Source organism: Etheostoma spectabile, chromosome 5, assembly GCF_008692095.1.
Source record: "Etheostoma spectabile isolate EspeVRDwgs_2016 chromosome 5, UIUC_Espe_1.0, whole genome shotgun sequence".
NCBI lineage: Eukaryota > Metazoa > Chordata > Actinopteri > Perciformes > Percidae > Etheostoma > Etheostoma spectabile.
The window spans coordinates 35,718,788-35,738,357 of record NC_045737.1 but is presented as its reverse complement, the minus strand read 5'-3'; the positions used below and the strand labels follow the sequence as shown (position 1 = coordinate 35,738,357).

At 40.8% G+C, this 19,570-nt stretch overlaps 5 protein-coding genes across 12 annotated transcripts in view; all 5 read left to right on the top strand.

The window, feature by feature from the left end:
* c9h2orf80 (chromosome 9 C2orf80 homolog) overlaps positions 1–926 on the top strand; it is a 27,398-nt gene extending 26,472 nt beyond the window's left edge. For all 3 annotated transcript variants that reach the window (XM_032515163.1, XM_032515164.1, XM_032515162.1), the window contains one exon: positions 573–926. In XM_032515163.1, coding sequence (XP_032371054.1) covers positions 573–641 — 69 coding nt within the window. In that variant the 3' untranslated portion in view covers positions 642–926. The remainder of the gene's footprint in view (positions 1–572) is intronic.
* Positions 927–1,171: 245 nt separating this feature from the next.
* Positions 1,172–4,402, top strand: LOC116688947 (gamma-crystallin M2-like). The gene is made up of 3 exons (XM_032515166.1): positions 1,172–1,412; positions 2,485–2,727; positions 3,926–4,402. The coding sequence occupies exons 1-3, from the start codon at positions 1,404–1,406 to the stop codon at positions 4,199–4,201; spliced, it is 528 nt and encodes a 175-aa protein (XP_032371057.1). The 5' UTR covers positions 1,172–1,403; the 3' UTR covers positions 4,202–4,402.
* Positions 4,403–5,585: 1,183 nt separating this feature from the next.
* LOC116689672 (gamma-crystallin S-1) lies at positions 5,586–9,585 on the top strand. 2 transcript variants are annotated; one of them, XM_032516258.1, is made up of 3 exons: positions 5,586–5,756; positions 6,867–7,109; positions 9,115–9,585. In XM_032516258.1, the coding sequence occupies exons 1-3, from the start codon at positions 5,748–5,750 to the stop codon at positions 9,382–9,384; spliced, it is 522 nt and encodes a 173-aa protein (XP_032372149.1). In that variant the 5' UTR covers positions 5,586–5,747; the 3' UTR covers positions 9,385–9,585. The 2 variants fall into 2 exon arrangements, with proteins under 2 accessions (XP_032372149.1, XP_032372148.1); XM_032516257.1 differs by having other exon boundaries at positions 9,112–9,585.
* A 1,038-nt stretch (positions 9,586–10,623) lies between these two features.
* Positions 10,624–13,715, top strand: LOC116689673 (gamma-crystallin S-1). 2 transcript variants are annotated; one of them, XM_032516260.1, is made up of 3 exons: positions 10,624–10,847; positions 11,282–11,503; positions 13,360–13,715. In XM_032516260.1, the coding sequence occupies exons 1-3, from the start codon at positions 10,821–10,823 to the stop codon at positions 13,627–13,629; spliced, it is 519 nt and encodes a 172-aa protein (XP_032372151.1). In that variant the 5' UTR covers positions 10,624–10,820; the 3' UTR covers positions 13,630–13,715. The 2 variants fall into 2 exon arrangements, with proteins under 2 accessions (XP_032372151.1, XP_032372150.1); XM_032516259.1 differs by having other exon boundaries at positions 10,627–10,847; positions 13,357–13,715.
* A 1,194-nt stretch (positions 13,716–14,909) lies between these two features.
* The window catches only part of LOC116689671 (gamma-crystallin M2), a 6,460-nt gene continuing 1,799 nt past the window's right edge, over positions 14,910–19,570 (top strand). The window contains exons 1-3 of one of the 4 annotated variants that reach the window (XM_032516255.1): positions 14,910–14,982; positions 15,118–15,360; positions 15,550–15,905. In XM_032516255.1, the coding sequence (XP_032372146.1) occupies positions 14,974–14,982; positions 15,118–15,360; positions 15,550–15,825 (528 nt within the window). In that variant the 5' untranslated portion in view covers positions 14,910–14,973 and the 3' untranslated portion in view covers positions 15,826–15,905. Of the gene's footprint in view, positions 14,983–15,105; positions 15,361–15,549; positions 15,906–17,115; positions 17,348–17,490; positions 17,734–17,872; positions 18,082–19,570 lie in introns of those variants that run through there. The other 3 variants (XM_032516256.1, XM_032516254.1, XM_032516253.1) reach the window with 3 other exon arrangements.

The following is a 19,570-nucleotide window of genomic DNA, read 5'->3' as shown; positions in this document are numbered from 1 at the left end:
AATGGCGATACAACAGCACTAGACTATTAAATCTTGTTTCAGGCTATTCTGATAAAAGCCATACTGTAGGTAAAAAAATGTTTAAATCTGCATGAAATGCCTCTACTGCCACGCTGAGGATCTGAACAGACATCGAGGCGAGGCAGCTTTATCTGTAGAGCACATTTCAACAACAGGGCGATTAAAAGTGCTTTACACAAAATCAGTTAAACAGATAAAACACAAGTATTCTCAAAAAAAAAATCATAAAACGGATAAAACACAAGTGTAAACTTGAGACTACCTTCACACTAACTAGTCCATGTTAGTGCTGCCTAAAGACCCACTTTTTTAAACTTGTTTTTTAGTTCAATACTGTGTTTTACTGTTTCTGTATGTTGTTTTAATTTATTTTTCTTTATAAACTTGTGCAGCACTTTGTGACCCTGGTCTGTGAAAAGTGCTATAGAAATAAAGTTTACTTACTTACTTACTCTTGTGATCAGTGTCACTTGCCTTCACGACTCTATTTTTAGAGACGTTACGTTTCGTCTCCTACGTCTAACACCACCTCTCCTCTGGGTCCCTCTCAGGACAACAGTGATCGCCGGGAGGACCGAGCTGAGCACTATGAAGGTTCACTGGAGTCTCTGCACGACTGAAGTCCCCCTCCTGCAGTTAGGTTTTGTCCTCATGGTGGACTTTATATCTAATTTCTTGAGGGGAAAAAGTGTTTGAGTACAAGAGTTTCTCACTTCTGCTGTCTTTGCTTTTCTTTTTGCTGTCACACTGACGGTGTTTCAGCTTCATGTAGTGGATAAGTACGGTATCTCATAAAACCACACCTGAAAAGATCCAAACTAACCCTTTAAGACAATGTATATGTTTAAATGGAATAAAGGATTTATTTATAGCTGATGTAACCCAATCCACATGATTAGTAAATTGATTGGCAACAGTACAGCTAGACTATTCCCCTGTTATTTACACAGATATTCACATTTTCTATCATGTTTATTTTAGATTTTCAGCTCCCACAGCTTCAAATTTCAACTAAACGTTTCCATGGTTAAAGACTGTGTTGTTTTGTGATGACTTCTGACATTCTGCGTGGAAAGATTAATTCTCCTGATGATGGATTAGTGGATAAAATGTCTCTTTGATGTGCATATCAATAAAGAGGGCCCAGTGGGTCAATAATTTGCCTGGTAGGACTTTTGCGTTGATGATTCAGGGATTTTTGCTCTATGCCCAGGATCAAGACCCTTGGCAGCGATGCCAGCGCGTTAAATCCCCGCTCATTGAAAAAACAGCTAAAGTGGGATCTGCTAACCCTTTGATAGAGGTTTATATAGCGGGGCTCGGGTGCTGCTTTGGGAGACCACCATTTTCCGTAGGTGACTGGCTCCAGCACTCTCTCCAGGATGAGTAAGGTATGTTTTCTGTCTATGATGGTGTTCACAAACCCGCTAGCAAATGACTGGACACACTATAATTATAACCAGAGCAATGCAGAAAATACTGGAAATTAATGCAACTTCATAAGCTATCAGATCTCTTTGGCAAAAAGGCAGCAGTTTAACAAAGCTGCTGCAACTGTAGCTAGTTACGTCACGACTATGTCCTGGGTGGGAAACTGGTTCACACAGTGGAAGAAAAAAAGAGAATCACCCACACTTAAAACTGTCTTTGACTTCTTTTACTGGCTTTATGTTAAAGAAAATCAGCATGCAGGAAAAAGAAAAAGGAAGTTAAAGTAACTTATTGTATATACAGCAGGGACATGGTTCCTACTACACCAGTATGTTCTGCTTTGGCATGTCCATAAACGCCTTGCAGGTTGCGCAAAGTTTATTAGAGCTGCAAAGATGAATCGATAAGTCTTCTATCCTCAGGGAAAAGACTCAAATCCATTAAATCTAAAACATGGCACAGTGCACCAAATTAGTTGCATGAGAATAAACTACTGAATAATAGCTTAAATGGTTTGAGTCATTTTTGATGAAAAAAGTAGAACTTCTCTGGTTCAAGCTTCTATAAGTGTGAATATTTTGTAGGTTCCTCTGTGACAGTAAACTGAATATCTGAGTTGTGGACGAAACAAGACGTCTGAGGACGTCCTCTTGGGTTTTGAGAAACACTGATTGACATTTTTCACCATTGTCTGACATTTTATAGACATCTAATTGATTATTCGATTCAAATCTTTAGTTTGTGTTATATTGTCCTTTTATTTACAGCTTAAAAGACAGAATATGTTTATGTTCACCGTGTTGTCCTTGTTTTTAACGCTAGGTTTCTGTGTACAATTTTCAGACATTTTAGAGACAAAACAACTATTCACTCAATCCAGAAAATAATTCACAGATTAATTGATAATGAAAATAATGGTTAGTTGCAGCCCTTAAGTTTACAATGTAAATATAAGATGCTGTATGTGATTCATTCATTGTGCCCTGGGGCTAACTGATCGCTCCCCGTTTGTGCTTCCTCTCCTGGACTCAGATCACATTTTACGAGGACAGGAACTACCAAGGTCGCTCCTATGAGTGCGACATCGACTGCCCCGACATGCATCCCCACTTCAGCCGCTGCAACTCCATCAAGGTGGAGAGCGGCTGCTGGGTGCTGTATGAGAAGCCCAACTACACCGGCTACCAGTACGTCCTGACCAGAGGAGAGTACCCAGACTACCAGCGCTGGATGGGCTACAACGACTCCATCCGCTCCTGTCGCACCTTCTCCTATGTGAGTCAACATTTTTGTGTCGTGACATGTGTGGATATCAGAGACAGTGATAGGAAAGCTCCTTATATGAGCTCTTCAGACCGTAACAAAGGATAATTAATGAAATAGGATTTGATTGTGACGGTTTAGAGGTTAGGGATTATAGATGCATGCAAATAATGTTTTGTTTCTGAGAAGCAACTTGTAATGTGTGTTTTTAAGTCCCTGCATGTGTGCTTTGTTCCGTTTTCTGTATTTTGTGTGTCTGTATAATGCAAAGAATACTAAATATATTGTATAATTTGTTTTTCTGCTTCCTTCCTTCTACCGAACATAAACCTCCACAAGATACTTAACTAGATGGTTGCTGTGGTGGTCCTGCTCAACGCCCGCTACGCCCGCCACGCCCTGCACTGCTGCTACTATTATTACTAGCCATAGTTTTCTTAGTTTTTGCCAATTAGTGCCCTTAGTATAAATAGGAACCGATGTTTGGTTCCTTGGGTGCAACCCGGAAGCACAAACAGTTTTTGACCACACCGCGACACACATACCCGGACACACGCACAGCAACACCACATAAGCATACATAAAAGCCGTAATTTGTCTGGACTATGAACCTATATCATAAGGAAATAAATAGAACCAGTGGTGGTAATTTGAACTTGGACTTTCATTGATCAAAAGAGGTAAAAAGTGCGTTGATTACTCTACCGGTGGAAAGGCACCTCAGGGGCTTGGAGCTTGGGCTTAGCCTCTACTGTACTATAATTGCCCCTGTGCATCAGACCTGCACAACTGCTATAACTATTATGAATCATATTTCTGTATATCTGTGTCTGCGTCTCAACCAGCGGCAGATGTCCACCCACCAAGAGCCTGTTTTTTCCCCAGGTTTTTGCGTGTATAAAGAAGTTTTTCCTTGCCACTGTCACACAAAATGCTTCCTCTTGGGGGTAATCGTTAGGTCTTTATAAATTTCAGAGAGTGGTCTAGACCTACTTTATCATCTGTAAAGGGCAGTGAGATAACTCCTGTGATGATTTAAATTTAAATAAGATTGAATTGAATTAAAATAATCATGAGTAGATTCATGACAAAATAAGCCAGAAGATCATCCTGGTTGAAGAAACCCCTCAGACACACACTGTGGTGGTGCTCCTTGTCCTGATGGACGTCCTCTTCTAACTTTATATTTCACTTAACTGTGTTCCTCCAGACCAGCGAGGGCCCGTACCGCATGCGCATCTATGAGCGTCCCAACCTCCAGGGTCAGATGATGGAGTTCAGCGATGACTGCGAGTCGGTGCAGGATCAATTCCGCAGCCGTGATATCTACTCCTGCAACGTCATGGAGGGCTACTGGACCCTCTACGAGCACCCCAACTACCGCGGCCGGCAGTACTTCATGAGGCCCGGCGAGTACCGCAAGTTCAGTGACTGGGGGGCCACCTGTGCCACCACCGGGTCCTTCCGCAGAATCACAGATTTTTAATCATGAATCTCATTCGATGCTATTTAAATTTACATTTCGTCCTACAGTTTCCTCTAAAAGACATCTATTTGGGGTAATGTTAATAAAATATGTGGTATAATAAGAAGTGGGATGTTTCATTCAGCTATGATAAAAAGATTGACCTGGCAAAATCAACATGCTATTGTTTTAAATAACGTAATAAATTAATCTATTGTAAACAATTTCCTCTGTGCTCGTGAATAAATATTTTAGTGTTGACTGATTAAACCAACAGGCTTGCATAAAAGACAAAAAATCCTCTTTGGACACACATAAAACTATTGTTATTTTGTTATTCTCCTTTTCCCACGCTTAATAATTACTTCCACAATTTGTGATCATGAATAAGTCTTTTTTCTCTTGGTCCATTATGGCCCGCCAAAAGAGCTCATACCTATTAGTCGGCTTTTTTTGGGGGGCATGAAAAGGGGAGAGAGAGAGGGGGAATGACATGCTGCAAAGGGCCGCAGGTTGTTCTAAATACAGTCCACTTAAAGTGCGCCTTTTACCCTGTATGTCTTATAGCCCTGGGTCCCCATCACGGCTAAAGTGGACCAAAAAGAGAACTGAGTCCTCTTTCAAGTAAAAAGACAATGTGAACGCAAAAAAGAAGCGAGTCTCTTTTCTGTTGGTCCACTTTAAGAGGACTAGTTCACTTCAAGAGGAACATATCGTCACCTTCCTAAAATAATTGCCTAAGTCATTTTTTGACAAAAAGTATTTTCTTGCCTATATCATCTCATGGTGCTGGCCACCTCTGGTAAAATTTCCTACCATCTCAGTTGAACAGGTGATGTGATTCTACGCCTTTGTGTAACTGCCTAAGTCAAAATATGTTCAGTATTTGGTTCAGTTTTTTGTGTTTTCTGAAAAACGTGAAAAAATGACTTAGGCGATTATTTTAGGAAGGTGACGATATGTAAAAACATTGATACAAGCCCCCATTACCATACATACTATACAAGAACAAAAAAGCAGGCACTTTAAGAATTTAGTATTTAGTGCTGGTTTTATTTATTTTCTATGAGATCCACATTGTTGGACATTCAAATAACTTTGGTATGTTCCTCTGTTTTGGTCCGTCGGTCACATTCCCACAGACTGAATGACAGAAAGCATCAACAGTGACAACGGGGCTACTATTCACACCATGTAACTGAAGGTAGCTACAGTACAGAACATATTTAGAAAACACTGTTTTACAGTTATTCATATATCTATTTGCCCGTATTTACAACATATATCTTTGATACACTCTACGGATACACCAACTCTATCCGATTTAAACCAAACAGAAGATAGGCCAAAGGGCTCAGCGTTGACTGCTCCAGCCCGTCCATGCTGTGGCTTTTGCTAGAAGCTGCACAGTGTCTGTAACAGTGGACATGACAAACAGGAGCAGGAAGACTCGTGTAGGGTCTCTGCTGACACCAGGCCTCATCTGAATAACAACACACCTGTATATAAAGATGGATTTCAGCTTTGGTGATCAAAAACACAGGAAGCTCTTTGACCAGCAGCCATCATGGGAAAGGTTTGTGTCCAGTTTTACATTACAAATGAAGACAGTGTGCAAACAAGTGCAGTGTTGGCGAGTAACTAGTTAATAGGAACTTGGTAGTTTAATTACAAAATAAAGGTACCGGTAATCCGCTACTGTTACTGGGAAAACAATGTTTAATTAAATTACAGTTACCTTTGACAATGTTCATGAGGACGTTGGGCGTTACATGTGAATCATGTCTGTAAAAAGCTAGGCTATATGTTGAATAATATTAATTTCATTGCTTTAGAGGATTCTCGTGTGCACAATGTCTTGTTTTGCCATTTAGATGCTTTCGATTGGTTCTCCTGTTTGAATTTGCAGATAAATTGCCTCTCAGACGAGTTGTAACTATGGGTACGGATAAAAACACGTTCCAGTGCTAGAAATATAAAAAACATTTCATTCAAAAATCTGACAAAGGTTCGAACATAAGCTCCAAGTGCAAAGAGCTTTTGCCAGTTTTAAAAATTCTATCAAAATCAATAATTGTTTTATTTCATATTTGGGGCTGTGTGTGCCGTGGTATTTTTGTTGTTGTTTAATAGAATAGAATAGCATATAAGGCCTATATTGCCATTTTACACAAGTGCAGTACCTGTGCAATGAGATTGAAGCAACCCCTTTACAGTGTCGACACGAAATACAAAAATATAAAATGTAAGAATATGAACTATAAAAATATAAAGTATAGGTAGTGCTGAGAAAACGAGTGGGGGGGGGGGACCTGGTGCACAGTTCTTGTTTTGTTATGATTTTAAATCTGTGACTTCATATGATGTCATATTAAAGAGAGGTGCTGAAGTCGGACTTTGTGGTGACTAGTGATGGCCAAATGAAGCTTCGTGAACCAGTGTCTTTATTTTCTGAGCCCACTAGATGGCGCTGTTGGGTTTAAGAGATTCAGTGTATTCTCAACACTTTGTTGAACAGAGAGCGCCATCTAGTGGGCTCAGAAAGTAAAGACACTGGTTCCAGAAGCTTCATTTGGCCGTCCACCAGTCGTGGCTGTTCCTTCCCGAACGCTGAACGAGTGAGGCGCCGGCTCTCTGTGGTTGGCCGTTGTGATTAAACGTCTGAATGTGACTCCTGCTCCGTCAGATCATCTTCTACGAGGACAGGAACTTTGGAGGCCAGCACTATGAGTGCACGAGTGACTGCGCTGACCTTCACTCCATGTTCGACCGCTGCCGCTCCATCCGGGTGGAGAGCGGCATGTTCATGGTCTACGACCGGCCCGGCTACATGGGAACCCAGTACTTCATGAAGAGGGGAGAGTACAACGACTACCTGGGAATGACCGGCATGACTGAGTGTGTCCGGTCCTGCCGCTTGATCCCCACGGTAAGGCCTTCTGTAAATTAATATACTTTATCTTTCTTAGTATGATCCAAATTATTATGAATGTTATGATACACTCAACTCACAATTCAATTCATGGTTTTAAATTCACAATACAAGTTTTCTCAGGATTTTTTTTAACAGACAAATGACCTAAAAATATCCCTTTATTTCTATAAACTGTACAAAACAACAGATTTGTCCTCTTATCAAAAGTGCAACTGACATTGTATTTTCTCTAATCAAAAAAGTAAGTAAATAAATAGAAAGAAATCCCTTCGAATAATTAAACTAAGAAGACGTAGTGACGTCTGAAGTCAAACTAGTGAAATCTAAAGTAGATTACGCCCAAGGGCGCTTAAAAATTGTACCACGGTTCATTTTTTATCCCAACTGGATGTTACACATTTTGATTTTAAAGTGATTCACAAGGGTCATTGTTACATCCCTATAAATGATGTCTACTGCTGTCTCTAAACCTTTTATAGTAAAAAATATAGTCTGAATCAATAACTAAATTTGATCATTTGATCAGGCAGAAATCAAGCTGCTCTTGCTCCTCATCTGCCTTCGTAGTTCAGCTGGTAGAGTGCACGCCCATAAATAGAGGCTCAGTCCTTGCCTGAGCAGCCCAAGGTTCGACTCCGATCTGCGGCCCTTTGCTACATGTCGTTCCCCCTCTCTTTCCCCTTTCATGTCTTCAGCTGTCCTGTACAAATGCAGGCCTAAAATGCCATAAAAGTAATCTTTAAAAAACTAAAAATGAAATGAAACAAGCAATACAACAAACAAACAGGGATCAATATATCAAGAAAATAAAATAAACAAACAAAATAAGTTATGCAAATCCAACTTTAGGCACATTCCGCTATGCATCTACTTTGCAAAAAAAGGGTGACATTAAATATATTATATATATATTATATTTATATATATATATAATACTGTTTTATAAACAACCCTCCTAAACCCAACTATAACTTAAATCAGTGAATGACAAGTTATATCTTTTGATTCTCCGTTACAGGGGCTTGTAGGCCGACTGTGTCAACTTTGGACAGAGCCAGGCTGTTGCCACCTGTTTCCAGTCTTTATGCTAAAATAAGCTAACTATCTACTCTTGGTAGCTTACATTTTTACGTACAGACCAGGGGTTGATGCATAGACTTTCTAAGTGAAGCCCAAACATCGCCCTCTGGTGGCTGGCTCCATGTTAGCGGATGGAACACGGGCCAATTAAAAAATCAAAGTACACGTCAAATACATTTTTCTCAAAGATGGTTTGAGTCATGATGTTTGTTCAAGTGTTAATTTTTCTGAAAAGTTTGTTTTTAATTAGTTATGTAATGCTATAAAACAGGGTGAAACGCCATGATTTACAGTGACTGACTTGCGATTGGTTGGGTTGGGTGTATGGGGGGGCACGTGGACACACCAGTTCCTCCGCCCGATCACCAATACGCAAACTCTGGCTCCAAAATATCTGGGATATATTGGCTTCACTTTTGTACAGCGGTAGGATATAGAGACGCGTTATCATGGATCCCACGTAACTTCTATGCAAGTAGCCTGATTGGTTGGGGTTAGGAATTTACCCTGAGTGGTTAGGGTTAAGATAGCTGATTGGTCAGGGGATGGGACCTGAACAAATTGGGTTACGTTACCAAACGTAAGCATGGACGCCTGGCCAATAGTAGCGTGTGAATGCAATTGAAGGCCTTGCCTAAAACTAAAAACAAAAATACTAAAGCTATGGATATTATCCATCTTTTTTGTGTGTGGTATCAGTCTTCTTATCTAACTCTTGACAAAGCAAATAAGTATATCTCTCAAAATGTCAAACTTTTTTCTTTAAAAAAACAATTAAACAGTATTTGCTTTTTAAAGGCATTATTATCCTTTACGTTAAGATTTTTTTTCAATAAGAAAATTTCTGAGTGACGTGTGAAAAACAGTAACTTTTGTTGCGATGTAACCCTCTGATCTTCCCGTCCGCCCTCTCCAGCAGAGCGGCAGCTCCAAGATGAGGCTCTACGAGCACTTCGACATGGGAGGTGAAATGATGGAGCTGACAGACAACTGCCCCAACCTCATGGATCGTTTCCACATGTCCAACTTCAACTCCTGCAACGTGATGGAGGGCCACTGGCTCATGTACGAGCAGGCCAACTACAGGGGGCGCCACTACTACGTCCGGCCCGGCCAGTACAAGAGCTTCAACGAATGGAGTGGCAACAGCTCCAGGATCGGATCCATCAGGCGACTCATGGATCTCTGAAGACAGAAGAACGTCTGCTCTTTGCCTTGTTTCCCATGCTGAATAAAATAGCGTCAGTGCTTGATTGTTTTAAGTTTTGTTCTTGCTCTCTGCGTCTGGAGGGCATGTTTTCACATGAGGATGTGAAGTGGTCGTGGCCCGACATCCTGACTCTCATCAGAGGCTTGAATAAAATCCTGCAAGCGATGACACTTAACCACACCGAGACTCAAGCGTTATCTATTGTAAAGCTGAAGTAAAGTCTGTCTGCCTTGTCGGACTTGTCCCCCTTTTACCCGCTGCCCTTTTCATTTTCACATAATCAATGCAGTTCAAATAAATCTTACCATAATGTCCATTTAGTAGCTGTTCTGGATCTTTAGATCAGAGTTTGCCTAGTTGTCATGGGAGGTCAAGCGTGAACTTTGGACCCCACAAAGTCCTTAAAGGGAAATTTTAACATCAATATTTCTTTGACAACTGGGAAAACTGTGAGAAGATCAAAAGCTTCAGAATAGCTGCTAAATGAACATGTGGTGGATTTGTTTTATCATTAGTTTAACAAAGAACACATACAGATTATAGTACAAATGAAAGATAATTGTTCTTGAAATTAGACATTTAAACCTTTAACAGTGTGTAGTTCCTGTGCAAGTGTGTTCACGTGGAGAGAAATGAACCTCCCCACCAGAGGGCAGTGGTAGAGAGTGGAAATTTATCAATAACATGCTGTGGACATAAAAGAGACACAAATGATCTTATGAAGCCGATGTTATAATTTTGACAATATCATCATCTTCAAAGACAGTTAAATGAGTGAACAGATGATATGCAATTGGTATGTTCACATTTATACATCAACATACTATATATAATCAACATATACAAAGGATGTGTAAATAATATTATATTACCTGGGAATAATAAATTTGACAATACTTGAATCTGAAACTGAATTATTGTTAAGAGAACAAAGTGGTGTAAAGTGACATTAACACTGTGAAGTGACTAGTTCTGATAACAAAAGTTGCAAAAGGGCTAACCTGGAAATGTAAGTCTTTGCTTAAAATCCATACCAAGAACTCCACTGATGCCTGAAATCCTCCATTGTTGAGCAGCTTTGACAAAAGCATAAACTAGAAAATAAAAAGACTAATATAAGGAGGTGTGCAAAAAAACACACAGCACCCATTCAGTGAAGACAAAGAGTTCAGGACAGTTTCATTACAGAAACCTTCTGTCACAACACCCCACCGACCCCAAACAGCCTGTCAGCTCTCACCTGGACAAACATGCAGTAACTCCTAAACATCTCTTCAGGGAAACACCGCGGCACAAACAAGATCCCCGGCTATTATAATATGAATGACACGTGCAGAGTCTGCATTTCACACTCACTATATATGTGACAGGTGGGAGTCTTCAAAGAGCTGGATGGATCACACCGGGCAAGGCACATGGCAGGAAAACGGGGCATGTCGAAGGTAAAAGAACACTCATTTTTGGCCATTTTCAGCCTTTATTTTGATAGGACAGCAGAAGACATGAAAGGGGAGAGAGAGGGGGAATGCAGCAAAGGTCCACAGGTTGGAGTCGAACCCTGGCCCGCTGCGTTGAGGAGTAAACCTCTATATATGGGCACCCGCTCTACTACCTGAGCTAGCCGAGCATCCGCACACTCTTCATGTTGAAATGCGATATGAAATGCTCTTATTGTGAAAAGCAATCAGGCATCCAGGCTTTTCTTATGAACTATTGAGCTACATTTCTGGTTATTTTTTCTAAATCAAAAGAGGAGAATGTGTATTAAAAACTTAAAAATACCCAGAAAAGTGTCAATTAATCAGAAAAACGCACACTTTATTTCTGTATGTTGACTAGCGATAAAATTAAAAACCGTTTCAATTTCTGTGTCTAGATTATCTTCTATGAGGACAAGAACTTCTCTGGGTGCAATTTTGAGTGCGGCAATGACTGTGCAGACCTGATGTGCATCCTGAAAAACTGCAAGTCCATCAAGGTGGAGAGCGGCTGCTTCATGATCTATGAAAAATCCAACTACAGTGGGAACCAGTACTGCCTGAAGAGAGGGGAGTATCCTGACATCGCCTCAGCCTGCTCCTGTCGCCTCATCACCGAGGTGAGCTCCTGTTTCTGGAAACGTGTCCACACACCAGGGTTATATAGATACATTAGTTTAATTACATAATGCACTATGAAGTGCTTTTAAATATTGGATATTGGTATGATCATACCGCTGTGGATGATATGATGGAAATTCTCTTCATTGACCCTACACCCAAATTTCTACGTAGCCCCTGAAGGGACATGGGGAAGTATTTTTTTTCTTGCAAGCACACAAAAGTATCTCATGCTCTCGGGAACCGGATCTGTGTACCGTTCAGAAGGGCTGCCCAGGAGGTATTCATCTTACGAAATGGAACCGATCGTGTCATCAACATACTTAAAGCTGTAGTGCGCGGCTAATTGATTTTAATGAACGTCGGATACATTCAAGCCATTACCAAATGAGTTGATACAAAGCTAATTAAGCATACCAGCTCCACAGAAGCCTTTCTGTATTTCTGTATTATTTTAACTGTGTAGTCCGCTGACTGTCTTGCGCAGAAGCTCAAGTGATGCGTTTGATGTGTCCGCTGAGAATGGACAACAGCAGCTCAGCTTTGGAGACAAAATATTTCAAGATAATTGCTTCTTCTGAAGAGTCCAACATGTTTTTTTTAATCCTCTGTGTCCTACTTGAATTGACAGAATAAACGCTCCTAACAACAGCGTGGAGGAGGGCTGGCGTTGGTGTGCGATCGCTGAAGACTTGCGTCATGTGGATTCAGAAATCATTACTGAGAATTTCTTCATGGGGGCCTGCAAATGTAAAATATTAACTTTGGCCACAATATGTCAGCAGTACTATTATTTTTCTTGTCTTACATGAGAATCTCATGTGCACCAGAAAGTATCTTCCATCCAATTTTTACAACAAAATGCTAATTTCTGCGCATTTCCATCCACTCCTGTTGTATAAAGATCAGGAGTTGGGCTTATCAAGGTAAACCGTTAATTCTCCAGTCAGGTGCAACCGTTGCAGAAAAAGAGGAACGAGTGAGAGGACGAAATTAAAAGAGCTCCAGTCAAACCCCAAACATGATAGATATATGGTGTTTAGGTTGGTTTAATGTACAACTTTGAGGAAGGTTAGAGTCTCCTCATTGCTTCACAGATGTTTTCTCTTCCGCAGACGTTTAAGCAACGTGCCTCGTTGACATCACAGCTTCTGCTGAGTCTCTCTGGGAGCCATTCTAATCATCGTCCACTATCTCCGCTATCTATTTCCCAAAGGCACTGCAATGCGTCCAGGATGCAGCACCGTTCAAGACTCTGCAGTCAGCCTCACTAGCAAGGCCCCCGGCCCCCCCTACTGGGACTGACTCTTAACCCCCCCCCCCCCCCCCCCCCCCCCCCCATCCCTGATCACTACACTTTGCACTATCCTTCATCCTGGACTAAACATCTGCTTATTGTACATGCTGTATATTCTATTATTTGCATATCCTGCACTCAACCCATTCAGCCTCTTTTTTTTCTTTTCTTATGCAACGACTACTTTGTATGTATACTTATATTGCATATTTATTTCTGTTTTTATTGTTGTTTATTGTTGTTTGTTGGTTTCTGTTTGCACCATTCACCGAGGAAAATCTATCAAATTCTGATATCAAATCTATCAAATTCTGATACAGCCCAGCCCTAATGTCTTCATTACAGACACATACAAATATATGGCACATGATAAAGTGTACAATATGTTTTATATTAGAGGGATTGTGGAAAAGGTGCACTGTGCCTTCTTTTCTGTATGTTGTCTGTACCAATGGTTTGCACTTTGGTTTGAATTAAAAAAAAAGAAATTTGATCACAAAATAAAGTTTGATATTATGTGCTTTACTAAATGATTCCTCTCTCTTTCGAAACCAGCAACCTGGGGCATTCAACTTGCGCCTGTATGAGCGTCTCGAGTTCGGAGGTAAGATGATGGACCTGATGGAGGACTGCCCCAGCGTCATGGACCGGTTCCAAGTGAAGGACATCTTCTCCTGCAACGTCACCGACGGCAACTGGCTCTTCTACGAGCACCCGAACTACTGCGGCAGGATGTACCTGATAAGGCCTGGGGAGTACAAGAGGTTCAGTGAGTGGGGTGGAAGGAGCGCCAGGGTCGGCTCCATCAAACGCATTCTGGACTACTGATCTGGTTTTCGAGGATCCTAAAGCTGCACCGAGGTTTTGGGAAGGCTTCATGCTCTAAAAGACTATAAAAAGTACCCAAAGCTTTATGTGACTCTCAATTTCTTTGGTGAGGTTTGGTTATTTTACTTCATGCATTAAGACAAAAGCTTCTGAAATATGAATCATAATTAAAATAGTTGATTCCCTGATTTTGGGATGGACTCACTGCAGAGCAGGCACCACACATTAAGAGCACAAACAACAACAACAACATTTTTTGACCCAACCTATTGATCATTGAGTTCAACGATAAGAGTTGCCCGATGTAAAACACCACGTCGGCTAAGTAAATATAACAACCAGAAAAATCTCATCATAAATGACGTTATCTTTGTCTTGTTCTTCTCCCCTTGGCCATGTTGGAGAATGCTTGTTGAATGATTTGATTTGAATGTGCCGTCGGCCAATCAAGAATTAACTTGGTGCCCAGTCTTGTTAAAAGAAGAAGAAGAAAAATGATGGCTGCGTATGAGCTAAAGCCGAAGAGAGTGTTTCAAGAGTTTTCTTGGGTGGAAGTGGACATGTCGATAAAACAACTAAACATAACAATTTACTTGAGTCTTTGTTGTTATTTGATAACCACTTATAAAATAAAATAAAACTATTTGTATGGAGGCCAGTAAAAATTGACTTCTGGGCAAGTACCCCGATGGGTTGAACCTTCTGAAGTTTATTATATATATTATTAGATTATATTATAATTATATATAAAGTAGTCCACTCAGTTGTGAGCAGGACCTCAGACTTTTAAAAACACAGCATGAGTTGTGAATCCTGTAACCTTTACGGCTATTGCACAACTGCAATGATTATATCTGATCTAGATGAGATTGATGAGATTTATGTAAATCCTTCAAATGAAGTCATATTTATTCTACCTTAGAAATTATGTTGGCCCTTGTTCCTTTCAGATTAAAGAAAAAAGAAATCTCTACATATGTCTTTAGGTGATAGATTGTACAGTTTATCATGTGCACGCCACGTTAAATATCAATATAATCTTGCTGATGCTGTAGTACTGCACACAGTATAGCAGTCTATTGTCCAGTGGCATTTTCTGGAAGCGGGAAAGAACAATAACTCATCACACATCAAGGGTCATCTATACATGAACAGATTTTTGTCCAGCCCCTCACACACACACCCGCCCCTGCTCCATCATCACTGTGAGGGAGATATTTGAATGACAATGCTTTGTGCTGTGTAACCACACAGCTGCCCTTTCTTTTCTGTTTTTTTATAAAGCACAGTGGCTTGGCTCAGGGACAGCATTGACCGCTGATACAGTCTGACGCCAACACAGCCATGGGGAAGGTAAAGAAAATGACTATGGTTTTATCCACACTTCCTACAAACCTGTAATTTCATTTAATAATTATTTGGGTTTGTGCCTCTTCTTGACTAGACATCCACATCTCTTTGTTAAAAACTATCTTTATGCTTTTGCAGATCATTTTTTACGAGGACAGAAACTTCCAGGGGCGCTCTCACGAGTGCAGCAGCGACAGTGCCGACCTGCACTCCTACTTTAACAGATGCAACTCCATCAAGGTGGAGAGCGGCTGCTTCATGGTCTACGAGAGGCCCAACTACATGGGCAACCAGTACTACCTACGGAGAGGAGAGTACTCCGATAACCAGCGTGTGATTGGCATGAACGACTGTGTCAGATCTTGTCGTCTGATCCCCCAGGTAGGGCGCAAATACTTTGTTTGAGATCTTGATTAAAAGAAATTTTAAGTCAGTTTTTTGCTGTAAAATGCTTGTTTACTTATTAATCAAGAATTCTAAGTAAGGTACCTGACTTAAAAAAATATCTGGATACCATTGAGATATATAATTGTGCTGCACATAGTAACAGCGTTTTTCCTCCTGTGCCAGCACCAAGGCTCCTACAGGATGAGGCTTTACGAGCGCGCCGACATGTCCGGCCAGATGCACGAGCTGGTGGACGACTGCCCAAATGTCCAGGACCGCCTCAGCATGTCCGACTTCAACTCCTGTAACGTGATGGACGGCCACTGGCTGATGTATGACCAGCCCAACTACAAGGGCAGAGCGTACTACCTGAGGCCTGGGGAGTACAGGAGATACAGCGACTGGGGAGGCGTCAGCCCGAGAGTCGGCTCCCTCAGGAGAATCAGTGACTTGAACTGAAGTCCAGCTTCTTTTCGATGCATCTTTCCCTGAGTTTAATTGTCTGTTTTCCCAATAAACTTCATCTGCTTCATAAAACATTCACACTTCTCTTCTGTTTATCTGCCAGTTCTCAGGTGGTTTGTTTCGCACATGTTGAGTTAATAATTGCTACAAAGCTTTATTGTTATTTTGTAAAATTCAATTCTCCCAGTTGATTGTTACAGAAGAGAAAAACATCTCCTTGTCTGGTTGAAGTACGTGCAAGCCGTGGCTTCTGGTTAGCTTGTACACCGCAGTTTAATCTCCTCTCTGCTTAGGCTAAAAAACAAAACAATGCATGAGTTGCCTTCTCCCACTTGTGCCCCTGATAGGATCATCTGCTCTCTACACTGGCAGAATGCATCCATATCGTTAAAAAAACAGCATATAGAGAGAAGCAGCACAGACCAGAGTGCGTGAGACAGGAAAATAACATGACAGATGTGAGCTAAATGTCTCAAACACAGTGCAATAAACAGTGAAAGATCAGGATGAATCTGTCTGAAAATAATACATGTCAAATAGTTATATATTTTTATTTTAAGATAACTAATATTACACCTACACAATGACATAGTGTATCTTATCCATAGCCTCTTTAGTCCTTGCAGTTATAAATTAAACTAAAACAGGACTTGTCATTATCCTTTTGATACAAATAAACCTCAGATATTAAGGTTTTCTTTTTAAAAATAAATTTGTCAGGTCATAAGGGAAAACATCTTCCATTATGGATGTTTATAAGCAATTATGTGTATCAAACAATACACACAACCTGTGGTGAACACCAATGTCAGGACATGAAATAATAGTAATTTCTTGCTATTTGTCCAACAACATGAGTCAAAATATTTTCTTTGCTGTGTAACATTATTCTATTAAGAGGGAGTCTTAACATGGCTGTGACACATCAAGGGAATTGTAGTCCATTAAGTCCGATAACTGTCCGATAGTTGAAGACACATGCGATACAACACCTGAACCGGAGGGTAAATGTGGTTTTAGTAAATAAAGTAAAAGTTGACAAAAGCATCCCACACACACCGTAACAACAACCTAATAAAATCTTTCTGTCTTTACGTAGCTGACAGAACAGCACAGTGTACACTTCCTGAACTTCTTTTCCCACAGTGGGGTGGCTCAGGTAGAGTGTTAGGGAGAGGGAATGGCGTCCTGCTCTGTTATGCAACATATTTAATGCGAAAGGGCTGTTCCACATTTTTCTGTAGCCATTGTACACTGGACGTGTGGATACCATACTAGTGTTTTCCTTTGTCCATGTGTGTCAAAACACCAAACCAGTTAATTATTTATCCTTTTTTTTCAACTACAAATCCATATTTCTGACCCAATGTTGCGCTCCAACAAAAAGGAAAACATGTGCCAGTAGCCTTCAATTATAACTACGAGAGAATTTGAATGACAATACTTTGTTTGTCAAGAGGTAGTATAAAAAGCCCTGAAAACATGGGGAATCGCTCCATTCGAGACCATGGGCAAGGTTAGTACTGTTTTCCTCTCTGCTCACATTAAATGTAAGTTACAGTGTGTATAGTGTGTTTTATGTTGAGCTGAATTCTTTTTATTTCTTTGCTGAAACATGTGGTTTGTACTCGAGCTTGTGACACTTTTATTGTCCACCAGATTATCTTTTACGAGGACAAGAACTTCCAGGGTCGGAGCTATGAGTGCGGCAACGACTGCACAGACCTTCACTCATACTTTAGCCGCTGCAACTCCATCAGGGTGGAGAGCGGCTGCTTCATGATCTATGAGCGACCCAACTTCATGGGCCACCAGTACTTCATGAGGAGGGGCGAGTACCCCGACTACCAGAGGTGGATGGGCTTCAGCAGCTGTATCCGCTCGTGCAGGATGATTCCACTGGTAAGAAGACAACAAAAGACCGACAAAGACAGTGATCGTTCAAAAAGCCAGGAGGCCACCTGAGCATATGTTTATGTTGTTAATTTGATTATTTATGAGCTTGTGGTTACAGAAGACATCATTTCTTTTGGTCCCACAGTATCGAGGCTCCTACAGATTGCGTATCTATGAGAAGCCCGACTTCAGTGGCCACATGATGGAGTTCATGGATGACTGTCCCTGTGTGTCTGACCGTTTCCATCACCGCCATGTCTACTCCAGTAATGTTATGAACGGCTTCTGGATCTTCTATGAGTACCCCAACTACCGAGGCAGACAGTACTTTTTGAGACCTGGGGAGTACAGGAGGTACCGCGACTGGTGCGCCACCTGCGCCATCGTCGGCTCCTTCAGGAGGGTCACCGAATTTTAGCCATTGAGCGAAACCTTGCTGTAAATATCTAACACCTAGTTTATTAAAGATGTTGAATTTTTAATCTCCTTTGTGAATGTGTTTTCATTAATTTGTCAAAGTGTGATTTTGTTGTCTGACCGTGAGTGAATAAAAGGAGCCTCATAAGGACGAACAAAGCCCTGCCGACACTTTAACTGTGGGGTTTGCGGGTCTTGTACTTACTCTGTAAATACTTCTTTTTTTTTAAAATTGTGTTTATTCCTTAACTACAAGAAACAAGAGGGGTAAGCATCTGTCACTGTGCTGCAGCAAATAAACTACCCATCAAAGTGGATAACACAAATCTTTGTTTTGACTCACTTATGTTTATGGTTGTACTCTATAAATCCTCACATAATTAGCATAACCTATGTTACAGTACCTCATAAGTTATTGGTATTTAAAACATAGATTTAGTTATGAAACTCCTTGTATTTTAAAGTAGAGGTGAGATAGTCAGTTAAGTGGTAAGTCATAAGCAAACCAAATTTAGTAATAGTAGATCAATATTTAGTTACATTTATTTTTTAATTTTGATTTAAGTAAAAAGAAACTTGGATGAATCTCTAACAGCCGTGTACAGGCTGTGACATAACACCAGAACTCTCTCTGTCTGTTTAACGCGCATGCACGCACGCCCGCACACACACACACACACACACACACACACGCACACACACACACCAACACACACAACCACAACACAACACAAACACACACGCACACACATACACATACACACACAACAACACACACACACACACATACACACACACACACACACACACACACCACACACACCCACACACAACACCCACCACACAACACACACACACACACACACACAACGCACGCACGCACGCACGCACACCACAACACACACACGCCCACCACAACACACCATCACACAACACACACACACACATGCACACACACACACGCACACACACACATGCACACACACACACACACACAAACACGCACACACGTTAGAGGGAGAAAGACATAATGAATGTAGTGAAAGAAAAGCAGATATCCAATCTGTGACTATAGTTTTAGGTTTACCATTTACATTAAGGACAGGCCTCTCCATACAATTAGATTATTTGTTATCATACATTTGTTTCATAAATAGTTTTTCTTCCTGAATATTTATCTGCGTGAACCAATCTGGAACCATTATCTATCTACTCTCACGTCAACTAAGTGTATAGAGCGGTTGTTAGTTAAAATGTATTTTAACGTATTTATATTCTCATTAAACCTTTAGAACTTTGTGAACTGAACACTGCTCAGTGTCACTTTGTTCTCCGAGCTCTTTTAACTGCTTCACAGAGGTCCAGCCAGTAGATGCTAGGATACGGACCACAAAACAATCATAATCAGATTGTTTCTTAACACCTG

Bases quoted from the DNA above. Each gene is read 5' to 3' on its own strand.
- LOC116688947 (XM_032515166.1), top strand. The intron at 2,728-3,925 runs GTGAGTCAACAT...GTGTTCCTCCAG, and splicing joins CCTGTCGCACCTTCTCCTAT to ACCAGCGAGGGCCCGTACCG.
- LOC116689672 (XM_032516257.1), top strand. The intron at 7,110-9,111 runs GTAAGGCCTTCT...CGCCCTCTCCAG, and splicing joins CCTGCCGCTTGATCCCCACG to CAGAGCGGCAGCTCCAAGAT.
- LOC116689673 (XM_032516259.1), top strand. From the start codon at position 10,821: ATGGCAGGAAAACGGGGCATGTCGAAG. The intron at 10,848-11,281 runs GTAAAAGAACAC...TTCTGTGTCTAG, and splicing joins GAAAACGGGGCATGTCGAAG to ATTATCTTCTATGAGGACAA. The intron at 11,504-13,356 runs GTGAGCTCCTGT...TTTCGAAACCAG, and splicing joins CCTGTCGCCTCATCACCGAG to CAACCTGGGGCATTCAACTT.